This window comes from Cherax quadricarinatus, chromosome 15 (genome assembly GCF_038502225.1).
Source record: "Cherax quadricarinatus isolate ZL_2023a chromosome 15, ASM3850222v1, whole genome shotgun sequence".
Classification (NCBI taxonomy): domain Eukaryota; kingdom Metazoa; phylum Arthropoda; class Malacostraca; order Decapoda; family Parastacidae; genus Cherax; species Cherax quadricarinatus.
Window position 1 is genome coordinate 22,914,671 of NC_091306.1, and position 21,085 is coordinate 22,935,755.

At 38.6% G+C, this 21,085-nt stretch overlaps 1 protein-coding gene across 5 annotated transcripts; it reads right to left on the reverse strand.

Moving 5' to 3' along the window:
* LOC128692079 (COMM domain-containing protein 7) lies at window positions 1-17,673 on the reverse strand. Of its 5 annotated transcripts, none has more exons than XM_053781064.2 (6): window positions 17,459-17,673; window positions 16,059-16,311; window positions 13,507-13,614; window positions 11,266-11,397; window positions 3,805-3,892; window positions 1-1,530 (listed from the first exon to the last, which is right to left on the reverse strand). In XM_053781064.2, the coding sequence occupies exons 2-6, from the start codon at window positions 16,134-16,136 to the stop codon at window positions 1,346-1,348; spliced, it is 591 nt and encodes a 196-aa protein (XP_053637039.1). In that variant the 5' UTR covers window positions 16,137-16,311; window positions 17,459-17,673; the 3' UTR covers window positions 1-1,345. The 5 variants fall into 5 exon arrangements, with proteins under 5 accessions (XP_053637039.1, XP_053637038.1, XP_053637042.1 ...); XM_053781063.2 differs by having other exon boundaries at window positions 17,435-17,673; XM_053781067.2 differs by lacking the exon at window positions 17,459-17,673 and adding an exon at window positions 17,140-17,258.
* Window positions 17,674-21,085: the final 3,412 nt, after the last annotated feature.

Sequence of the window (21,085 nt, forward strand, 5' to 3'; positions counted from 1 at the left end):
ATAATTTATTTATTTATTTATTTATTTACAATTTGAGCATACATACAGAGGTACAAAAAAATACAGATAAGAGCAGCATGCCAAAGCCACTTATACTATGCATAGAATTATGGGCTGGCTTAAAATTAACTAAGCAATGATGAAATCAGTGATAATACATTATTGTAAACAGATAACTATAAAGCACAAATGAGTATTACAAAAACAGGTCATATGGTTGCATGCATTGTTGTACATTCAGTCGTATGGAGTATTCTGTTAGTGTATTTTAAAAATAATAAAGTTAGATTGGGTTTTAGGTTTAACATTTATGTGATATAATTGTAAGAAACATTTAAGATATACAATTTATAAGGTTCAGTTATTCAGTATTTATTTGGTTTTGGGTGAGTAAGTGATCTTTGAGAAGAGACTTGAATTTATAAACAGGTAGTGTTTCTTTTATATTTACAACTGAATTAAACCTGATTACTTCCTATTCCCCACGCATTGTATGACCCATATGGGTTTTACTCTTCATGATGATCTGTAATAATAATGCTATTATTATTACTACATCATTCTAGTATGTGTCTGCCACCTTTTCATGGTAGAAGGATTGGTGTCCATTGGTAGGCAAAACATAAATATAATAATAACAAAATAGTAATTCCATTAAGGGAAGCTCCTTGATGGTGATGAAGTGGCTCTTGATCCAAAGACTTTCATATGTTATCTTCCTTGAATCAAACTGATGCTATATGACCCCTATGGGTTTAGCATTTTCCTCTAAATAATAATAATGTTACATAAAAATACTGGTTAGCCTACTGACATAAAAAGGATTTTAATGTTAAAGATTTATAGGTTTATCTCTTAATGATGCCAGATTTTAATGTTGCAAATCTTGTTTCTTAAAGTAAGAATAGGAAAGGAAATACAATAGAAATGAATTATAATTACAATAGAAATAAACTATCATAATGACAATAGAAATTAATTATCATAATCACAATACAAATGAATTAACACATTATTAAACTTCTGCTTCATAAGAATGACAGTTTATGATTACTTCCTATTATATTTAAATTGTTTTCTTTTCTCCATAATTTATACACAGATACAGTATTTCATAAAAAATTACTGTACTTTTACAGTGTTGAAAACGCTGTTTTTTTCCCCAAAAGTGTTGAAAATTTACACAGTGTCTTGGAGGCCAAAGTATCGTGTATCTTTTTTTCCAAAATTTATCCAATCAGAATTGGGGGAGGTGTCCTAGACACCGGAGCGTCTTGTTCACTGTAAAATATGGTATACTGTATTTATACACATTTATATTGTCTAGTAGTATACTGTATAGGAATTACAAGTAATTCATATATTCCAAACTAGCTTTAGCTTTCTCCAGCTGATGCAAGAAATCATAAAATTTCTGAAGAGACATCTCAATGTGTCTGGAAGTGAGACCACCATCAGGGACACAAGAGACAATCTTGACCTGCACAAATGTTCGCCCTGCTTCATCCTCTGAGCTGCTGCCAGCCACAACTGCCCAAATAATAATGTGAATGAAATTCTGCTCACCATATAAATTTATTTATAATAAAATATAAGTATGTATCAGTGTGGTGTATGAATGTGTACATGAGGAGGGACTGAAAATAGTAATATTAAAATTTGCATATACACTAAGCCTGAACTACAGCAGGTAATTACGTATAACAGTAAGATATATGAAACAAGAATATAGGTGGCCCGGTGGCCTGGTGGCTAAAGCTCCCGCTTCACACACAGTAGGCCCGGGTTCGATTCCCGGGGGGTGGAAACATTTAAATGGAATGGTATAAAATGGAACAAATTTGTAATAAATAAGCAATTACAACAATTCATGTTTTTTTTTTTTATCATGCTGGCCATCTCCTGTCGAGGCAGGGTAACCCAAAAAAGAAACACTTTCACCATGATCCACACTTGCCAGAGGCATGCAGATATGAACTTCAAGGTTTTCTTCTTATTTTAAGTAGTCTATACAGAAGTTACTAGCCCATTGCTTCTGGCCTCTCAGTCTGCTTTTACAACACGCATGACTTATGGAGGAAAGATTCTTATTTTACTTCCCTGTGGAGATGAAAGGTAATAATAAGAACAAGAACTACTAAGAAAAAATACATACAGTGGTACCTCAGGATACGAACAGCTCAAAACTTGAACAATTATGTGTATTTATGTAAGTGCTTTTGTAAGTAGTTTTAAAAATAGGTTGGATAAATACATGAGTGGGTGTGGGTGGGTCTGAGTTGGACCTGACTAGCTTGTGCTACTAGGTCAGATGCAGTGCTCCTCCCTTAAGTGATGTGTCTGACCTCACTAGGTCAAGGCACTGACTTAAGTTGGTGGGAGAAATGGAGCTGCCTTGCATAGGCCAGTAGGCCTGTTGCAGTGTTTCTTCTTTCTTATGTTCTTAAGTGCATTTTTGGGGGTCTGAAATGGATTAATCTAATTTACATTATTCCTTATGGGAACAAATTCGTTCGGTATCGGCACTCGAGCAGCCTTCTGGAACGAAATAAGTTCGTATCCCGAGGTACCACTGTAGAAGAAAACTCAGATGAGTGTGTATACTTGCACGTGTACATGCATGTGCAGTGTGTATTAACTCCATGTTTATATCAATAATTAATCCTCAAAATGGCTTTTTTTTTTTTTTAAATCAACTCACACTGCTAGAATCCTTACCTAGACAGAGCCTGATTCCCATATTTAAACCTCAACACATGCTTAACGAAAAGACATCAAACATTATGCAATACAGCTTCTCTTCACTTAGCGACATACTCATTTACTGACCGCTCAGACTTACGACCAGCTCTCCAACCAGTATGCAAACCTAAGTATTGTATATAAGAGATGAATTCCTCTATTTTGTTTATTACAGTATACGGTACACTACTGTATAAACATTTAAAAATATACTAAAAATGCTCTAAATGGTGCAAAGGTAACATGAAAAAAATATCTGAAGATGGTCGACATAAACCCACCACCAGTACAGTATGCTCCTCGCTTAACGACCAATTCACTTACCGACCTACTCTTTAGGAACGGAACCCTATCATTAGGTGAGGAGAGGCTGTACAGTATAATAAATTCAAGTGGGACTGTTGATACTACAGTTTTTGGACACAGGTATACTTTTCTCTTCTTTCAACAAACCAGCTATAGGCAAGGTGGTCCAAAAAGAAAAACAAAAATTTCTCTTTTTAAATTTAGTAACAGATACAGGAAAAGGGGTTACTAGGCCCTTGCTTCCAGCATTTTTGTCACCTCTGACACGCATGGCTTACAGAAGAAGAATTCTGTTCCACTTCCCCGTGGAAATAAACAAGAACAAGAACTAGTAAGAAAATAAGAGGAAGGCCAGAGGGGTGTGTATATATATGCTTGTACATGCATGTGTGGTGTGACCTAAATGTAATCAGAAGTAGCAAGACATACCTGAAACCTTTTCAAGTTTATGAGAGAGAAAAAAGACACCAGCAATCCTACCATCATGTAAAACAATTACAGGTGTCCGTTTCACACTCACTTGGCAGGACGGTAGTACCTTCCTGGGCAACTGCTGTCTATCAACCTATTACCTAGGACATAGATATACCCATGTACTTAATCTGACTAACAGAACAACAAATGCATCATCTACATCACAATATTCACTTCTGATATCTCATGCAAAATTTTCTCAGATTCAAAGAATCACTTTGAAGTTCAGTAACAACTGGCCAGAAGCAAGCACAATCAATGTGAAAGTTACAGACTATTTACCTCCAAATTTCCACTGAAGGTCAACAAGATGCTCTCTTGGGTTAGTAAGCTGCTTTCTTAAGGATATCAATTCTTGAAGCTGATCATACTGCAAAAGATTAAAACTTAACAATAAACAAAGAAAAGCAAATATACAGTGGTCCCTCAATAATCGTCCAGCCTGAAAGTCGCCCATTTCGGAAATAGTCCCGTTATTTCGTCTAAGCACTGGCTCGCAAATAGTCCGTTAACTCGCTAATCGTCTTTCGTCCTGGACACATACTCACGCTCTGAGCAGCCTCGGCCTTCCTTCCCAGCCAGTGTGCCATTGTTTACCAGTGAGCGACGGTTCCCTCACATGTTCATACAAAATATTTCATAATATTCCATTCATTTTAGTGCTTGCAAGTGCTAAATAAGCTACCATGGCTCCAAAGAAAGCTCCTAGTGCCAAGCCTTTGGTAAAGAAGGTGAGAAATACGATTTAATTTAAGAAAAACATCACTGAACAATATGAAAGTGGTGTACGTGTGGGTGAACTGGCCAGGATGTATAACAAATCCCGTACAACCATATCTTCCATCATAGCCAAGAAAAAGGAAATCAAGGAAGCTGTTGTTGCAAAAGGGGTAAATATGCTGACAAAAATGAGATCACCAGTACTCGAAGATGTTCAGAAGTTATTATTGGTGTGGATAAACGAGAAACAATTAGCAGGAGATAGTCTAGGCAGCTGCATGACGATTTGGTAAAGAAATTGCCTGCAACTAGTGGTGATGTGAGTGAATTTAAGGCCAGCAAAGGCTGTTTTGAGAGATTTAAGAACCGTACTGGCATACACAGTGTGATAAGGCATGGTGAGGCTGCCAGTTCGGACCAAAAAGCAGCTGAATAATATGTGCATGAATTCAAGAGGCTGAAGGACTGAAACCCGAACAAGTGTTCAATTGTGACGAAACAGGCCTCTTTTGGAAGAAAATGCCAAAGGGGACCTACATTACTCAGGAAGAAAAGGCACTGCCAGGACACAAGCCTATGAAAGACAGGCTGATACTCAAGTTCTGTGCTAATGCTAGTGGGGATTTCAAAGTGAAGCCATTACTAGTGTATCATTCTGAAAATCCCAGAGTGTTCAAGAAAAACAATGTTATGAAGAGTAAATTGTGTGTGTTTTGGAGATCTAATAATAAGGCATGGGTCACGACGGACATTTTCGTCGAGTGGTTCAATGAAGTGTTTGGCCCTAGTGTGAAGAATTACCTCCTGGAAAAGAAATTGGATCTCAAGTGCCTCCTAGTAATGGACAATGCACCTGCTCATCCTCCAAACTTGGATGACCTAATTCTGAAGGAGTTTGGGTTCATTACAGTAGAGTTCTTACTCCTCTCCTCCAGCCCATGGACCAGCAGGTCATTTCAAGCTTTAAAAAACTCTACACCAAAGCAATGTTTCAAAGGTGTTTTAATGTGACCTCAGACACTCACTTGACCCTACGAGATTTTGGAAAAAACACTTCAGTATTCTCTATTGCATAAGCCTTATAGGTAAGGCTTGGGAGGGAGTGATTACCAGGACTTTGAACTCTGCTTGGAGTAAATTGTGGCCAGATTGTGTCCACAAGAGGGATTTTGAAGGGCTTGTGGCAGCCCCTGATGAGCCTATGTCAGTTGTTAACTCTACTGTGGCACTGGGGAGTTCCATAGGGTTGGATGTGAGTTTGGAGGATGTGGAAGAGTTGGTGGAGGACCACAACAAAGAGCTAACCACTGAGGAGCTGCAAGAGCTTCAGCAGGAGGAGCAACAGATCGCAGCTCAGAATCTTGCTGCAGAGGAGGAGAAAGAGAGATGGAAGAAGGTGCCTTCTTCAGAAATTAAGGATATTTTTGAAATGTGGGGTAGGATGGAAAGATTTATGGAGAAACATCACCCTGAGAAAGATGTTGCAAGCCATATCGGCAACTTGTACAGTGACAGAGTCTTGGCCCATTTTAGGGAAGTTTTAAAGAGATGCCAGAAACAGAGCTCTCTGGACAGTTTTTTTGCAAGACATGACTCCAGTGACTCTCAAGCTGGTCCTAGTGGCATTAAGAAACAGAGAAGAGAAGTAAACCCAGAAAAGGACTTGGTACCTGAGGTGTTGATGGAAGGGGATTCTCCTTCCAAACAGCAACTAATCCAAGCTCTCTCCTCCTCCAGTCTTCCATACACTAAGAAGAATCGCCAATAAAGGCAAGTGTTATGCTGTTAATGTTTCATTCATCATGTTCCATTGTATTGTTTATGTACTACATCTATATTTCATGTAAAAAATTTTTTTGTTTTAATACTTCTGGGTGTCAGGAACGGATTAATTGTATTTACATTATTTCTTATGGGGAGAATTGATTCGAAAATCATCTATTTCGATAATAGTCCCACTTCCAAGAACGGATTATGGACGATAACTGAGGAACCACTGTATATGAATAAAACACATTACTAAGGCTGACAAACGTAAATTCACCACATACCCTTGAAAGCTTGTATGATACATCTGCCATAAAATTTTTCAGCAGAATTTGCTAAGGTGTGGGATTAACCCTTTGACTGTCGCAACCCCAAATCCTGAAGTGTCTCCTGGTGTTGAAAATTTTTTGGAAAAAAAAAAAAATTATTTTTTCTTATGAAATGATAGAGAATCTTTTCCCAATGGTAATGACACCAAAAGTACAAAATTTGATTGAAAACTTACGGAATTACGCTCCTGCAAAGTTAGCGGTCTCAGCAATATATACGCATCAGTGATTTCACCAACTGAGCCCTATTTTCAGCCAATTCCATTGTTCCAGTTGACCAAATTCATAGCTATTTCTTTAGAACTCCACTTTTTCTACCAATTGCGTACAAGAAACCACCCATTTACTGATTTCAACTACCCAATAAAGTACAGTGGTCCCTCGTTTTTCGTAATTAATCCGTTCATGGAACCGTTACTATAAACGAAATTTACGATTTACGAATCAATTTTCCCCATAAGAAATAATGTAATAATCTGTTCCTGACACCCAGAAGTATTAAAACAAAAAATTTTTTTACATGAAATATACATGTAGTACATAAACAATACAATGGGAAATGATGAATGAAACATTAACAGCATAACACTTACCTTTATTGGAGATTCTTCTTAGTGTATGGGAGACTGGAGGAGGAGGAGGAGGAGGAGAGAGTGGATTGTTTATAGTTTGGAAGGGGAATCCCCTTCCATCAACACCTCAGGTACCATTTGCTTTTCTGGGGTTGCTTCTCTTCTCTGTTTCTTAATGCCACTAGAACCACCTTGAGAGTCACTGGAGTCCTGTCTCGCAAAATAACTGTCCAGAGAGCTCTGTTTCTGGCGTCTCTTTAACACTTCCCTAAAATGGCCCAAGACTTTGTCACTGTACATGTTGCCAACATGGCTTGCAACAACCTTGTTAGGGTGATGTTTCTCCATAAAGCTTTTCATCTTACCCCACATAGTAAAAATCTCTTTAATTTCTGAAGAAGGCACCTTCTTCCATCTCTCTTCCTCCTCCTCTGCAGCAAGATTCTGAGCTGCGATGTGTTGCTCTTCCTGCTGAAGCTCTTGCAGCTCCTCAGTGGTGAGCTCTTCATTGTGGTCTTCCACCAATTCTTCCACATCCTCCAAACTCACATCCAACCCCATGGAACTCCCCAGTGCCACAATTGATTTTACAACAGACATAGGCTCATTAGGGTCAGTCCCAAATCCTTCAAAATCTCTCTTGTCGACACAATCTGGCCACAATTTTCTCCAGGTAGAGTTCAAAGTCCTGGTAGTCACTCCCTCCCAAGCCATACCTATAAGGGTTATGCAGTAGAGGATGCTGAAGTGTTCTCTCCAAAATTCCCTTAGAGTCAAGTGAGTGTCTGTGGTCACAATCAAGCACCTGTGAAACATTGCTTTTGTGTAGAGTTTTTTAAAGTTTGCAATAACCTGCTGGTCCATGGGTTGGAGGAGAGGAGTGATATTCGGGGGCAAGAACTTTACTGTGATGAACCCAAACTCCTCGAAAATTAGGTCATCCAAGTTTGGAGGATGAGCAGGTGCATTGTCCATTACTAGCAGGCACTTGAGATCCAATTTCTTTTCCAGGAGATACTCCTTCACACTAGGGCCAAACACTTCACTGAACCACTCGACGAAAATTTCCCTCGTGACCCATGCCTTACTATTAGATTTCCAAAACACACACAATTTACTCTTCATAAATTTTTTTTCCTGAACACTCTGGGATTTTCAGAATGGTACACTAGTAATGGCTTCACTTTGAAATCCCCACTAGCATTAGCACAGAACATTAGCGTCAGCCTGTCTTTCATAGGCTTGTGTCCTGGCATTGCCTTTTCCTCTTGTGTAATGAAGGTCCTCTTTGGCATTTTTTTCCAAAAGAGGCCTGTTTCGTCACAATTGAACACTTGTTCAGGTTTCAGTCCTTCAGCCTCTATGTACTCCTGGAATTCATGCACATATTTTTCAGCCGCCTTGTGGTCCAAACTGGCAGCCTCACCATGCCTTACCACACTGTGTATGCCAGTACGGTTCTTAAATCTCTCAAACCAGCCTTTGCTGGCCTTAAATTCAATCACATCACCACTATTTGCAGGCAATTTCTTTACCAAATCTTCATGCAACTGCCTAGCCTTTTCACAAACAATCGAAGTCATAAGAGTATCTCCTGCTAATTGTTTCTCATTTATCCACACCAATAATAACTTCTCAACCTCTTCCAGTACTGGTGATCTCATTTTTGTCAGCATAGTTACTCCCTTTGCAACAACAGTGTCCTTAATTTCCTTTTTCTTGGCCACTATGGAACATAAGGTTGTGTAGTGTTTCTTACACATCCTGGACAGTTCGGCCACACTTGTACCACTTTCATATTGTTCAATGATGGTTTTCTTAAATTCAATCGTATTTCTCACCTTCTTTACCACAGGCTTGGCACTAAGAACTTTCTTTGGAGCCATGGTAACTTAACTTATTTAGTACTTGCAAGCACTAAAATAAATGGAATATTATGAAATATTTTGCTGGAGCACGTGAGGGGACCTTCGCTCACTGGTAAACAATGCCAGACTGGCTGCCGCCCCGGCTCACGCCGTGGGTACGCGTCCCGGACGAACTACGACTCGCGAGTCAACCTATGAAAAGCGAGTCCATGTTTATACGAAAATACCCCTATGATTGGCGAAATTTACGAATGCCGGGAACTACGAAAAGCGGGGGACCACTGTAGTCAGAAACTGGCAATTTGGCCAATTTCATGCAAATTGAAAAAGATGCCAATTTCATGAGTCCAGAATAAACAATGCAAACATTCTTGGCACTAAAATAACATATCCTCTGTTCATTAGTCACATCTCCAGGCCCCTCTTATATTACTCCTGCTTTCAATTTTGATTTTTTATTCACAAAAAAAAAAAAAAATAGATTTACTGTTATGCAAACTACTGCATTATTGTAAAAATTGTATAAATAATATCAGTGCACTAGTGAAAGAATATTAGACTCCCCAGTTGATGTGTACTGGATGTGTGGTGTGATTTGCTTACTCTAGAACATTGGTAAAAATTGAACATTTCCACTACTTTGAGCTCAATTTCAAGGTCGTTTTCGTTGTGAAACTAATCAAAATCATCTCTATTTCCATAACATGTTTTCCATTCTATCAAATAAGACCTAGAAAACGATAATACAACCATAAATACTATAGGAAAATGCACTTCAAAGTCGGCGTTTTAATCCAAAAACACGGTCGGAGTTTGTTTCTCACTACGCACTCCATGCTGCAGGATTTTTTTCTACAGTGCACACTGACCACACAAACCCATTCTCTCACATGTGGGCCTACCAGCTTTCTCCTGCTTGATTTGAAGCCACTAGAATTATTGAGTATAGTATATATGTCTGAAACACTGGCTTGTAAGACGTATATATACGGCCAAAACAGTCAAAGGGTTAAGAGATGTTGGATCTGACACAAAGTGGGAATTATCACAGTTTCTCTTTACTGATGACACAAATTCTTTTGAGGGATTCTGAAGTCAATTTGCAAAAATTGTTGCATGAATTTGGGAGGGCACATAATAAAAGAAATTAAAAAAGAACACTGAAAAGAGCTAGATGATGAGGATAACAAAAAGTCTAGGCAATAAGAGACTGAATATCAGACTGGAGGGAAGGAGTATGGAGGAAGTGCATGTATTTAGATATTTGGGAGTGTACATGTTAGTAGATGGGTGTATGAAGGATGAGGTAAACTATAGTACAGATGAAGGTGTGTTCAGGCCTCTATGGAAAGTTTATCATAGAGACAAAATAATGTATCAAAGTATAGTGGTACCAACACATGCATTTTGTACAATGCAACAAGGAGGAGGCTAGAAGCAGAGGAAATCTCATGTTTGTGAGCAAAGGTTGTGTGAATTTCATGCTGAGAATTCAGAATACAGACATTAAAAGGTGATGTAGGGTCACAGAGGGCTGAGGAGGGGTTGTGGTGGTTTAGGCATGTAGAGAGGATAGAGAAGGATAGGGTGACAAAGAGAGATGTATTAATCTGGAATGGAAGGTAGGAGGGGTAGGGGACATTCCAAGAATGGATGGAAAGGGCAAAAAAGGCTCTGAGTATTAGAGATTTGAGCATCTAGCTTCTAGCAGGTGTAAGTGTGTTAGACAGGAGTGAAAGGAGACAAAGTTTTTAATGAACGTGCTGTTGGAGTGTAGGGATTCAGTGAAACCTGTTATCTGGACATGAATCCTGGAGGTAGGATAGGCAGTAAATTATGACTAAATTTTTTGGACTCCTACCTCTCTGGTGGAGAAAAGTTAATAAGATGTATAAACAATTTCATAGGTATGTAAAGTATTGGCCATTGGAATATCAAGTAACTACCTAATTGTAGCTAAAGGAGCAGGTATATGCTCATAGTATCCTATCTTCATTAACCCTTAAACTGTCCAACCAGATCTACATTCACATGCGTAGTGCTCCAAAAGTAGATCTACGTTTTTTACATATTTTTAAATATAACAAAAAAAAAAATGTAGATCTACGTTTTTTTACATATTTTCAAATATAACAAAAAAAAAAAATGTAGATCAAAGTTTTTTTACACGTTTTCAAAAGTAAAAAACAAAAGAAGATCTACGTTTTTTTACATACTTTCAAATGTTGAAAAAACATAGATCTACTTTTGGACAGTTTAAGGGTTAATCTTCTTTCTTTCAACGTACCAGCCGTATCCCACGGAGGTAGGGTGGCCCAAAAGAAAAAACAGAAGTATCTTCATTAATATATTCATATTATAAATGCCTTTTTCCTGAGCTGTTAGTTAAAAAACTGTGCTCTGATATTTTAAATTAGACAGCAAGTGTCACCTACAATTTGCTGTCATTGCATTATAAGCTATTATCTCTGAATTAGATATATTTACCTGTGACACAAAAAGATTAGTTCGATCTTTCTGAAGGCCTGAAGAAGTCAAAATAGATGCAAGATCCTCATCTGAGACAGTTTCTTGCACTAGTGACTCAAGGAGTTGGCACAATATCTCAGCTTGCAATTCCTGTTAAGGTAAATCAAGTTTCATTATCAAACACTTAGACATAAAAGGTTTATAAAGAAGATAAATTCCTATAAATTTCTTGAATCTAGAAAATCTGGCTCAGATATAAAAACTAATAAGCCCAGAAATAGGAAGACACCATTAATGTGTTAACTAAAGCAGTTTTCCAAGTTGTTTTTAAACTGTGTAAGTAAAATCTGATATACTAATCAATCTGATTATCATGACATGCTTTACAAAGGTTTAATTCAGTAGTTATCACCTAATCAGACACAATGATTTTGCTGTGTTGCCATGCAAGCTACACATAGCAACACCCTGGTTGATCAACAAATGAAGAGATCTTCACCATTTATAATATACTGGTAATCAACATGAATGTACTGGCTTCATTGATGCCAAGATGTGCTGAAACAGTGGAAAAAAGTTGCCTCACAGCATCTTCTAGATTTCTCCCTCTAACTAATGCAGAAATGTGAACATTAAGGTTATCAAAAAAAAAAAAAAAAGTGAAAGAAGAGTAAGATAAAGTATAAGGCAAGTACTCTCAGGGTCAAAACAATAGACAGACAAGACTCATGAAATTGTAATGACATGATAGAAAACAAACCATATCACAGGTGGGGTTAGAACCCGCGATCAGAGAGTCACAAAACTCCAGACTGATGTGTTAGCCAGTGGGCCAGCTAGCTACAATAAGATTCCTCCAACTTGGTATCATGTAGCTAGCTGGCCCAGTGGCTAACACGTTGGTTTAGAGTTTTGTGACTCTCTGATCGAGGATTCTAACCCCACCTGTGGCATGGTTTAATAGACAGACAATCCAGTACTTGTAACGTATAAATTACACTGGTCTGCATGATTTTTTTTTATTGACTCTATGGTATCTTTTACAGTATATATGTGTAAAATAGTGATTCATTATATTTTTTATTCATCTCTATCACATCAGGTTGTCAAGTTATAAGGAAACATTACTTTTCTCTTTTCTTATAATATAAGTAAATGACCTAGGTAGTAGGTTAGTAGACAGCAACCGTCCAGGGAGGTACTACCGTCCTGCCAAGTGAGTGTAAAACGAAAGCCTGTAATTGTTTTACATGATGGTAGGATTGCTGGTGTCCTTTTTTCTGTCTCATTAACATGCAAGATTTCAGGTACGTCTTGCTACTTCTACTTACACTTAGGTCACACTACACATGCATGTACAAGCATATATATACACACCCCTTTGAGTTTTCTTCTATTTTCTTTCTAGTTCTTGTTCTTGTTTATTTCCTCTTACCTCCATGGGAAAGTGGAACACAATTCTTCCTCCGTAAGCCATGGGTGTTGTAAGAGGCGACTAAAATGCCGGGAGCAAGGGGCTAGTAACCCCTTCTCCTGTATATATTACTAAATGTAAAAAGAGAAACTTTCGTTTTTCCTTTTGGGCCACCCCGCCTCGGTGGGATACGGCCGGTGTGTTGAAAGATGATGGTGATTTACCCCTTTTTCAACATTAGCTTCCTTGATTTCTACTTTCTTTGCCATGACGGAAGTGACTGTTGATTTGGATTTGCCATACATCCTGGCAAGCTGGAGCACACACACACACACCACTTTCGTACTTTGCTACAATTTCTTTCTTGAATTCTATTGTGTTTCTTACTTTCTTTACCAAAGGGCTGGCATTAGGAACTTTCTTTGGGCCCATGGTGGCTTATTTTGCAGTCGCACTCAATAAACAATCGCAAAAAACAATGGCTTATAATGAAATATTTGGATGAATGCACAGTGTTTTGCTCACTCACCGAGATACACAGCCAGACTGACTCACGCACGTGGTGGATTGGCGGGCGGACGCATTCAATACGGCTGATTTCCGAGTTGCCAGCGAAATCCAGGATAGAATTTCAGTCAAAAAAGTGGCCGAAATCCGATTTAGCCAATATCCTCACCGGCCGATATCCTGAGACCACTGTATAATGTTTTTCTAGTTTTAATGCCGTTTCCACAGCAAATGTCAATTTTAATGTGTCATGAATTCCCCCGAACAGCAACCAGTGATTAATTCAGGTTAGAGAATTTTTTTAAATAATAAATTTACCCCCAAAAATGCAAACTTACTGTTTCATTCTTGGTATTATTCACAATATAATACGGCTGACATTTTCTAGCTAGTCTTTTTTTTTCTTTCAAAAGCTGCAGACTGGAGTCCCAAGCAGCCAGAAAGCTCTGGAAAACACAATAATGACCTGTAACCTACCTTCAAATATACAGTATGTAATAAGAAAATGTGAGTTTAAAAGTTACAAGAAATAAATATTGCCGACTAATAAATAATCAATATTTTTAACATTTCTATTTTTTTTTTTTTTTTGTATAAAGCAGAGGAAAATTAAAATGTAAATAGAAAGGTGGGGCACCATGAACATAGACTATTTCTGTTACTGTAAATACTTACAAGTAGTCACAAATAGGTATTTACATAATATATATAAATATTGTATATGACAACAGAGTATGTGAAGTATTTTAAGTTGATCACACCAATGCTGATCATAGTTAATAAGATAACACTTCTCTTTTAGTCAATAAATTTAGGTCATTAATACTTTTTCTTTTAACACATCAGCCTTTTCCCACTGAGGCAGGGTGACCCAAAAAAGAGGAAACACTTTCATCATCACTCACTCCATCAATGTCTTGCAAGAGGCATGTAGAAACTCCAAAACTACAGTTCAAAAGCTGCAACATATCTCCACCTCACCATCAGGGTGTAGGCACTGTACTTCCCACCTCCAGGACTAAAGCCTGGCTAACTGGTTTTCCTGAATCCCTTCACAAATGTTACCTTACTCACACTTATATTTTAAATTTGTCAGCAGTGCTTCATTAGATTCACCTGTACAAAATATGAAGTAAATTGTTCTCTTATTTATAAGGAAAAAAGAATGGATAAATTGTTTTAGTGCAGCACAAGTCCCTTCAAGTGCCTACAAAGATACTATATAATTATGTATATACAGTACATTACATCCAAAATCAATCAAACTGGTATCTCTGTTCCTGAAGTGGTTGAAGTCTTTGCCAGCCCTTACCCACTATTGAAAAGAATTAAAGAAGCCATCTTCGCTAGCCTAGAGAACAAAAAAGCCAACGACCACATCCCCGGACTTGAATAGAAAAACCTCTGCTTCTACACCATACCTTCAAATAGCAGTATCATGTACTCCAGGAGCTATACAAAAGATCATGAAATGGTACAGTAAAAGCTGCCTCAACTAACCAAGTAGTACTTGATTTCATTAAGAGACATATCAACAATAATGACATCCCCTTGGATCTAGAACACCTACCAAATGATGCTGAAGACTCAAGAATGGATCCTCAACCATGAATCCACCAGTTTCCAGTTCAACAATCCACTGCCTGCTAAAATACCCTCCCGAGCTCCAGCACTTGGCTGTCATCACCATCACTGGCTACCTCCTGCTGTGCTGCTCTCGCCTATGCTGCCTTTGTCTCTTGCCGTAAGTGATTCACTGCTGGGTTAAGCCCTGGCACTGTTTCCAGTGCTATTTTCTTCATCTGTCCCCACTTCCCCATTCTCTCTTTACCTGAGAGTATGTGTCTCACAGCTGCAGTGATAGGTGATGATGAATACACTGCTCTCCCAAAACACCACACAAATCAGGTTAAGTTAGGGTGAATTAAACTGGGTAATAATTAAGGTTAATTAGATGAGGTTAAAGTTAAGGTTAACTGGGTAAGTTTAAGTTAGGTTAAGCAATGGAAATGTAATATGTTCATCCTTTCTGCATCCTTGCACCACTCAGGATTTGAAAAGTTACCTAGTGTCTTGCTGTGTCATTTATCATGTATGACTTCATAGTACAGGTCAGCCATCACTAATCCGGCACTCAGTTATCCGGTTCCATCAGTAATCTGGCACTAACTGCAGCTAGCATAATTTAAAATTTCATCATTATACTGACTTAAATTTCATCATTATACTGACTCAGAAATTGTGTAGATTGTTGTAAATCCACAGCAGCAAGCCAGTGGAAGAGAAAGCAGTAATGAGAATGAAGATGTAGCATAAACAGTCTCTACTGATAGGGTAATTAAGTGTATTCTAACCTAACCACTCTGTAATCCAGCAAACTCACTAATCCAGCATACTACAGGTCCCAATGGTGCCGGATTAGTGATGGCCGACCTACTGACTTCAACAAAATAGTGTCTAGAAGTGTATAAATCTGTATTTAACAATTTTATGGCAAGTGCACATAGGTTAGGTCACTGCCAGCTGCTACACTTCCACAAACTTAGTAATACAATTAGTGACACTAAATTTTAATGTTTGATCAAAGTATACTATTACCAGTATTATATTTATAGGGAAGTGCTAAACACAGTGGGGGTTATACAGTACATTGGCAATGGGAGACAATTGGGTTTGATCTAAGGAAATGGAGGTTAACTTTAATTCCCGGATTATGAGCTGTTCACCTTTGTCAAGACACCATACCCCTTTGCAGGGGCTTGGATCAACAGACAGCCAGTAGGTGACACTGGCAATGAATTAAAAACAGATGGCCATAACCTGATTGGCAATAAAGTTTTAGCCTAATGATTTACCTCTAACAACCTTCACATATCCTCGATTTACTTACATCATTTGAAAGCTGAGATAGCACTAGTAAATTGCTCTTCTGCTTTTCTGACAGCTTGCTTGACACAGAAGAAATCATTTTGCTCTCACGAAGATTGGATGTTTGGGTAGATTTGAGCAACTCCTAAAAAACTCATCTGTTCCTAATTGCTGCACGAGTATTTTTCTATTGTATTTCATGTACAGTTTAGCATAATTTTCTTTCCTCTTTAATCTCTCCTCTACAGTACGAATAGTTTGCTTGAAGATTTATCCTAATAAAAGACAAAATAAGTTTTATTTACAGAAGTCTATGTATATAATATAATGTATGTACGAATATATGTATGCACATATGTATGTATATATACATACCAAGGTAGGGTGACCCAAAAACGAAGAAACACCTTCACCATCACTCACTCCATCACTGTCTTGCCAGAGGGATGCTGATACTTCTATACAAAACTGCAAATATCTCCACCCTTCCTTCAGAGTGCAGACACTGTATTTCCACCTCCAGGACTCAAGTCCGGCTAACTAGACTAACCATTTGTACACATAACTCATATCCTGTTAATACTACGTTTTGCCAGACTAAGTTCAGTACCTTCAGACTATCTTCATAAGAAAGATTTCTGATACATGGGCTCAATTTCATTCTTCTTTGTATATTATCCATTATATTCGTGTTCATCCTATAATATGGAGACCAGAACAAAATAGAAAAATCTAAGTGAGAAATAACCAAAGACGTGAAGCTGCAGTATAACCTTAGGGCTGGTATTATGTATACTTCTTGATATGAAGCCAAGATTCCTTTTAGCATATTGTGAATACTTATGCACTGACTTAAAATTCTTACTAACCTCACAATATAGAGTACTTTATATAGTTTTCATAATATATGGAGTTTCTATGGTGTCTGGTGTCTCAGTCAGAGTGTAGTCTCAAGGTACATCCAGTATCCTGTAGCTCGATTGCTGGAGCATTCACCTCACACACTGATCCGGGGATCGATCCCTGGTACGGGTGGATAACATTAGGTCGGGTTTCTATAAGACACCTGCTGTCCATGTTCACCCACCGGTAAAAATACATACCTGAGTGTTAGTTAACTGGTGTGGGTCGCATCCTGGGACAAAACTGACCTAATTTGCTTAATGCTCAGCATAACAAGAGAGTTTCTATATAATAGTATGTCATTGATGTCAGCTAGAACTGTACCTTGTACATGTACTTGTAGTAAATAAAGATATTATTATTATTACAGGATACGTGCAACCTTCCAAGGGCCACAATGGAAATAAATTACTTTATCTGACCTCTTTCGGGTTTATGCTACATAATTTACACGTTAATATGCAGGATATTTTGTGTAAGTGTATTTATATGTACCTGTACATAAATAAGCTTCCTTACTGCCAGGTTGTTGTTGTTGGTAGAGCAGTGAGCAGCACCGCCTCCCTCACTATCATCATAACTCACAAACACCAGAAATGATAAGCGTGAAAATGGTACGTTAATGATATAATACAGACAAGTTGATAAGTATGACCACATGTGCAACAGTTGGGCGAAACGTTGCAACAGTAAAGATGTACTGATGAAAATAAGTCATTTTGTTTAACATTTTTTGGGAAGTTATCCTAGGTAATTGATGCTATGATAATTCTACTTATGTGTAACTGTGTATAAATAAACTTACTAAACATACAAAAAACAATCAAAGTAAGAACAACAAACAAATAAAAAAAATTAATAAGCCAGAACAAAATTCAATAAAAAGTAATCAACAAACAAAATCAACTTCACCAACAAACATTAACTCACTCCTGTTATATTTACATTATAAAGAATAATCTGTTCTTTGAAAGATTATTCTCCATAATGTTTTATATAACGTGACTTTTTGGGTTAAACTTTTATTTAGTTAAACATTTAGGAATAATAATAATTCAATTAAATTTCAAAATTCAAAAATTTATTTCTTTGCATAATATTAATACAATGTGTCGTTTACATGTAGTAAAATATTGTTAAACACAAAAACGCTACTAGCATTTATGAGCATTAAATAATAATAATAATAATAATAATAATAATAATAATAATAATAATAATAATAATAATAATAATAATAATAATAATAATTGTGGAAATTTTTAAGGTTACCTGTATGAACTTCGTCATTACATTAATACAAATTATCTCATTGGGAGGTGACAATCATATATTGTTTACAGTAGTTACCCATGGGGCAGCGTCTGGGAAAACTTGAGTCAGTTCTGGGAACTTCTGGCCAGTTACTCCCTCTGATGCCACATGCACTAGGCATATCTATCCTGGGCCAGGACCATAACTTAGATGTGGATAGCACCCACAAGTACGGCGCTACTAATTAGTTCTGGACTGTATGTATAAACTGGACCGACTAGAAGAGGGGAAGAAGGGTTACATGTATCAACATGATAAGACCACCACTTAACCCAATTTCATTGGTGGTCACTGGAGATCGTTGTTGTTAGTTAGTTTAACATGTTTATTATGCACCCCAAACCCATCCTGTGGGCGGTAGTCAAAAGATTACAGAGGTACATAACTGGTCCAGGGACTGGACTCCAAAGTTTTGATAAATGAGCAAGTTACAGAGGTAATGAACTCACAATTTACAAAGGTAATGAACTCCAGGTAGGTCTGGTCACAATCATGACAAGTTACAAAGGTATTTACAGATTACAGAGGTACGTAATGGGTCCAGGGACTGAACCCCCAAAGTTTTGATAGCTGAACTAGGTACAAAGGCAATGAGCTCACAAGTTACAAAGGTAATGAATACTGTAAGAATGGTTACTTACGTTTATACATGGCTACAATCATGAACAAATTATAGTGTAATGAGCAATTCACACTTCCACACCCGGTCACAACTGTTGTGAGTTATTGATGCAAATATTGATTGTTGAGTCACACACACACACACACACAGGGGCCAGGAGCTAGGACTCGACCCCTGCAACCACAAATAGGTGAGTGAGTACACATGTGTGTGTGTGTGTGTGTGTGTGTGTGTGTGTGTGTGTGTGTGTGTGTGTGTGTGTGTGTGTGTGTGTGTGTGTGACTCAACAATCAATATTTGCATCAATAACTCACAACAGTTGTGACCGGGTGTGGAAGTGTGAATTGCTCATTACACTATAATTTGTTCATGATTGTAGCCATGTATAAACGTAAGTAACCATTCTTACAGTATTCATTACCTTTGTAACTTGTGAGCTCATTGCCTTTGTACCTAGTTCAGCTATCAAAACTTTGGGGGTTCAGTCCCTGGACCCATTACGTACCTCTGCAATCTGATCGGACGAGGATCAGGCAGGACTACAAAGAGTCCTGGACAGGCTACAAGCCTGGTCCAGCAACTGGCTCCTTGAATTTAACCCTGCCAAATGCAAAGTCATGAAGATTGGGGAAGGGCAAAGAAGACCGCACACACAATATAGTTTAGATGGCCAAAGACTGCAAACCTCACTCAAGGAAAAAGATCTGGGGGTGAGTATAACACCGAACATATCTCCTGAGGCGCACATCAATCAGATAACTGCTGCAGCATACGGGCGCCTGGCAAACCTACGGATAGCGTTCCGATACCTCAGTAAGGATTCGTTTAAGACTCTGTATACCATCTACGTCAGGCCCATACTGGAGTATGCAGCACCAGTTTGGAATCCACACCTAGTCAAGCACGTCAAGAAATTAGAGAAAGTGCAAAGGTTTGCAACAAGACTAGTCCCAGAGCTACGGGGATTGTCCTATGAAGAAAGGTTGAGGGAAATCGGCCTGACGACACTGGAGGCCAGGAGGGTCAGGGGAGACATGATAACGACATATAAAATACTGCGCGGAATAGACGAGGTGGACAAAGACGGGATGTTCCAGAGATGGGACACAGACACAAGAGGTCACAATTGGAAGTTGAAGACTCAGATGAATCAAAGGGATGTTAGGAAGTATTTCTTCAGTCATAGAGTAGTCAGGCCATGGAATAGCCTAGAAGGTGATGTGGTAGAGGCAGGAACCATACATAGTTTTAAGGCGAGGTATGATAGAGCTCATGGGGCAGGGAGAGAGAGGACCTAGTAGCAATCAGCGAAGAGGCGGGGCCAGGAGCTGTGACTCGACCCCTGCAACCACAAATAGGTGAGTACAAATAGGTGAGTACACACACACACACACACACTGACACTGACACTGACACTGACCCTGACACTCACACACACACACACACACTCACTGACACTGACACTGACCCTGACACTCACACACACACACACACACACTCACTGACACTGACCCTGACACTCACACACACACACACACACACACACACACTCACTGACACTGACACTGACCCTGACACTCACACATACACACACACACACACACACACACACACACACGTCTCTGTACCCTCTCTTTCAGTGTAGTCCTTTCTTCTTGTGTTCTGACCACAATGATAGAGAAGAAACTAAAGGTTTGGTACACAAACGCGGATGGAATAATGAATAAACATGAGGAGTGGAATGAAAGAATCAGTGAAAAATCCCCAGACATCATAGCAGTCACAGAAACAAAACTCACTGAGACAATAACAGACACAATCTTCCCAACAGGATATCAGATCCTGAGGAAAGATAGAAGGAGTAGAGGGGGAGGAGGGGTTGCACTGCTCATAAAACACCGATGGGGATTTGAGGAAATGGAAGGCATGGACATGATTGGAGAAAGAGACTACATTGTAGGTACAATTCAGTCCGGAGAACATAAAGTAGTCATTGGCGTGATGTATAACCCACCACAGAACTGCAGGAGGCCAAGAGAGGAGTACGAAGAAAACAACAGGGTGATGGTGGACACACTGGCTGAGGTGGCAAGAAGAGCTCACTCGAGCAGAGCAAAGTTACTGGTAATGGGCGATTTCAACCACAGGGAGATCGATTGGGAAAACCTGGAGCCACATGGGGGTCCCGAAACATGGAGAGCCAAGATGAT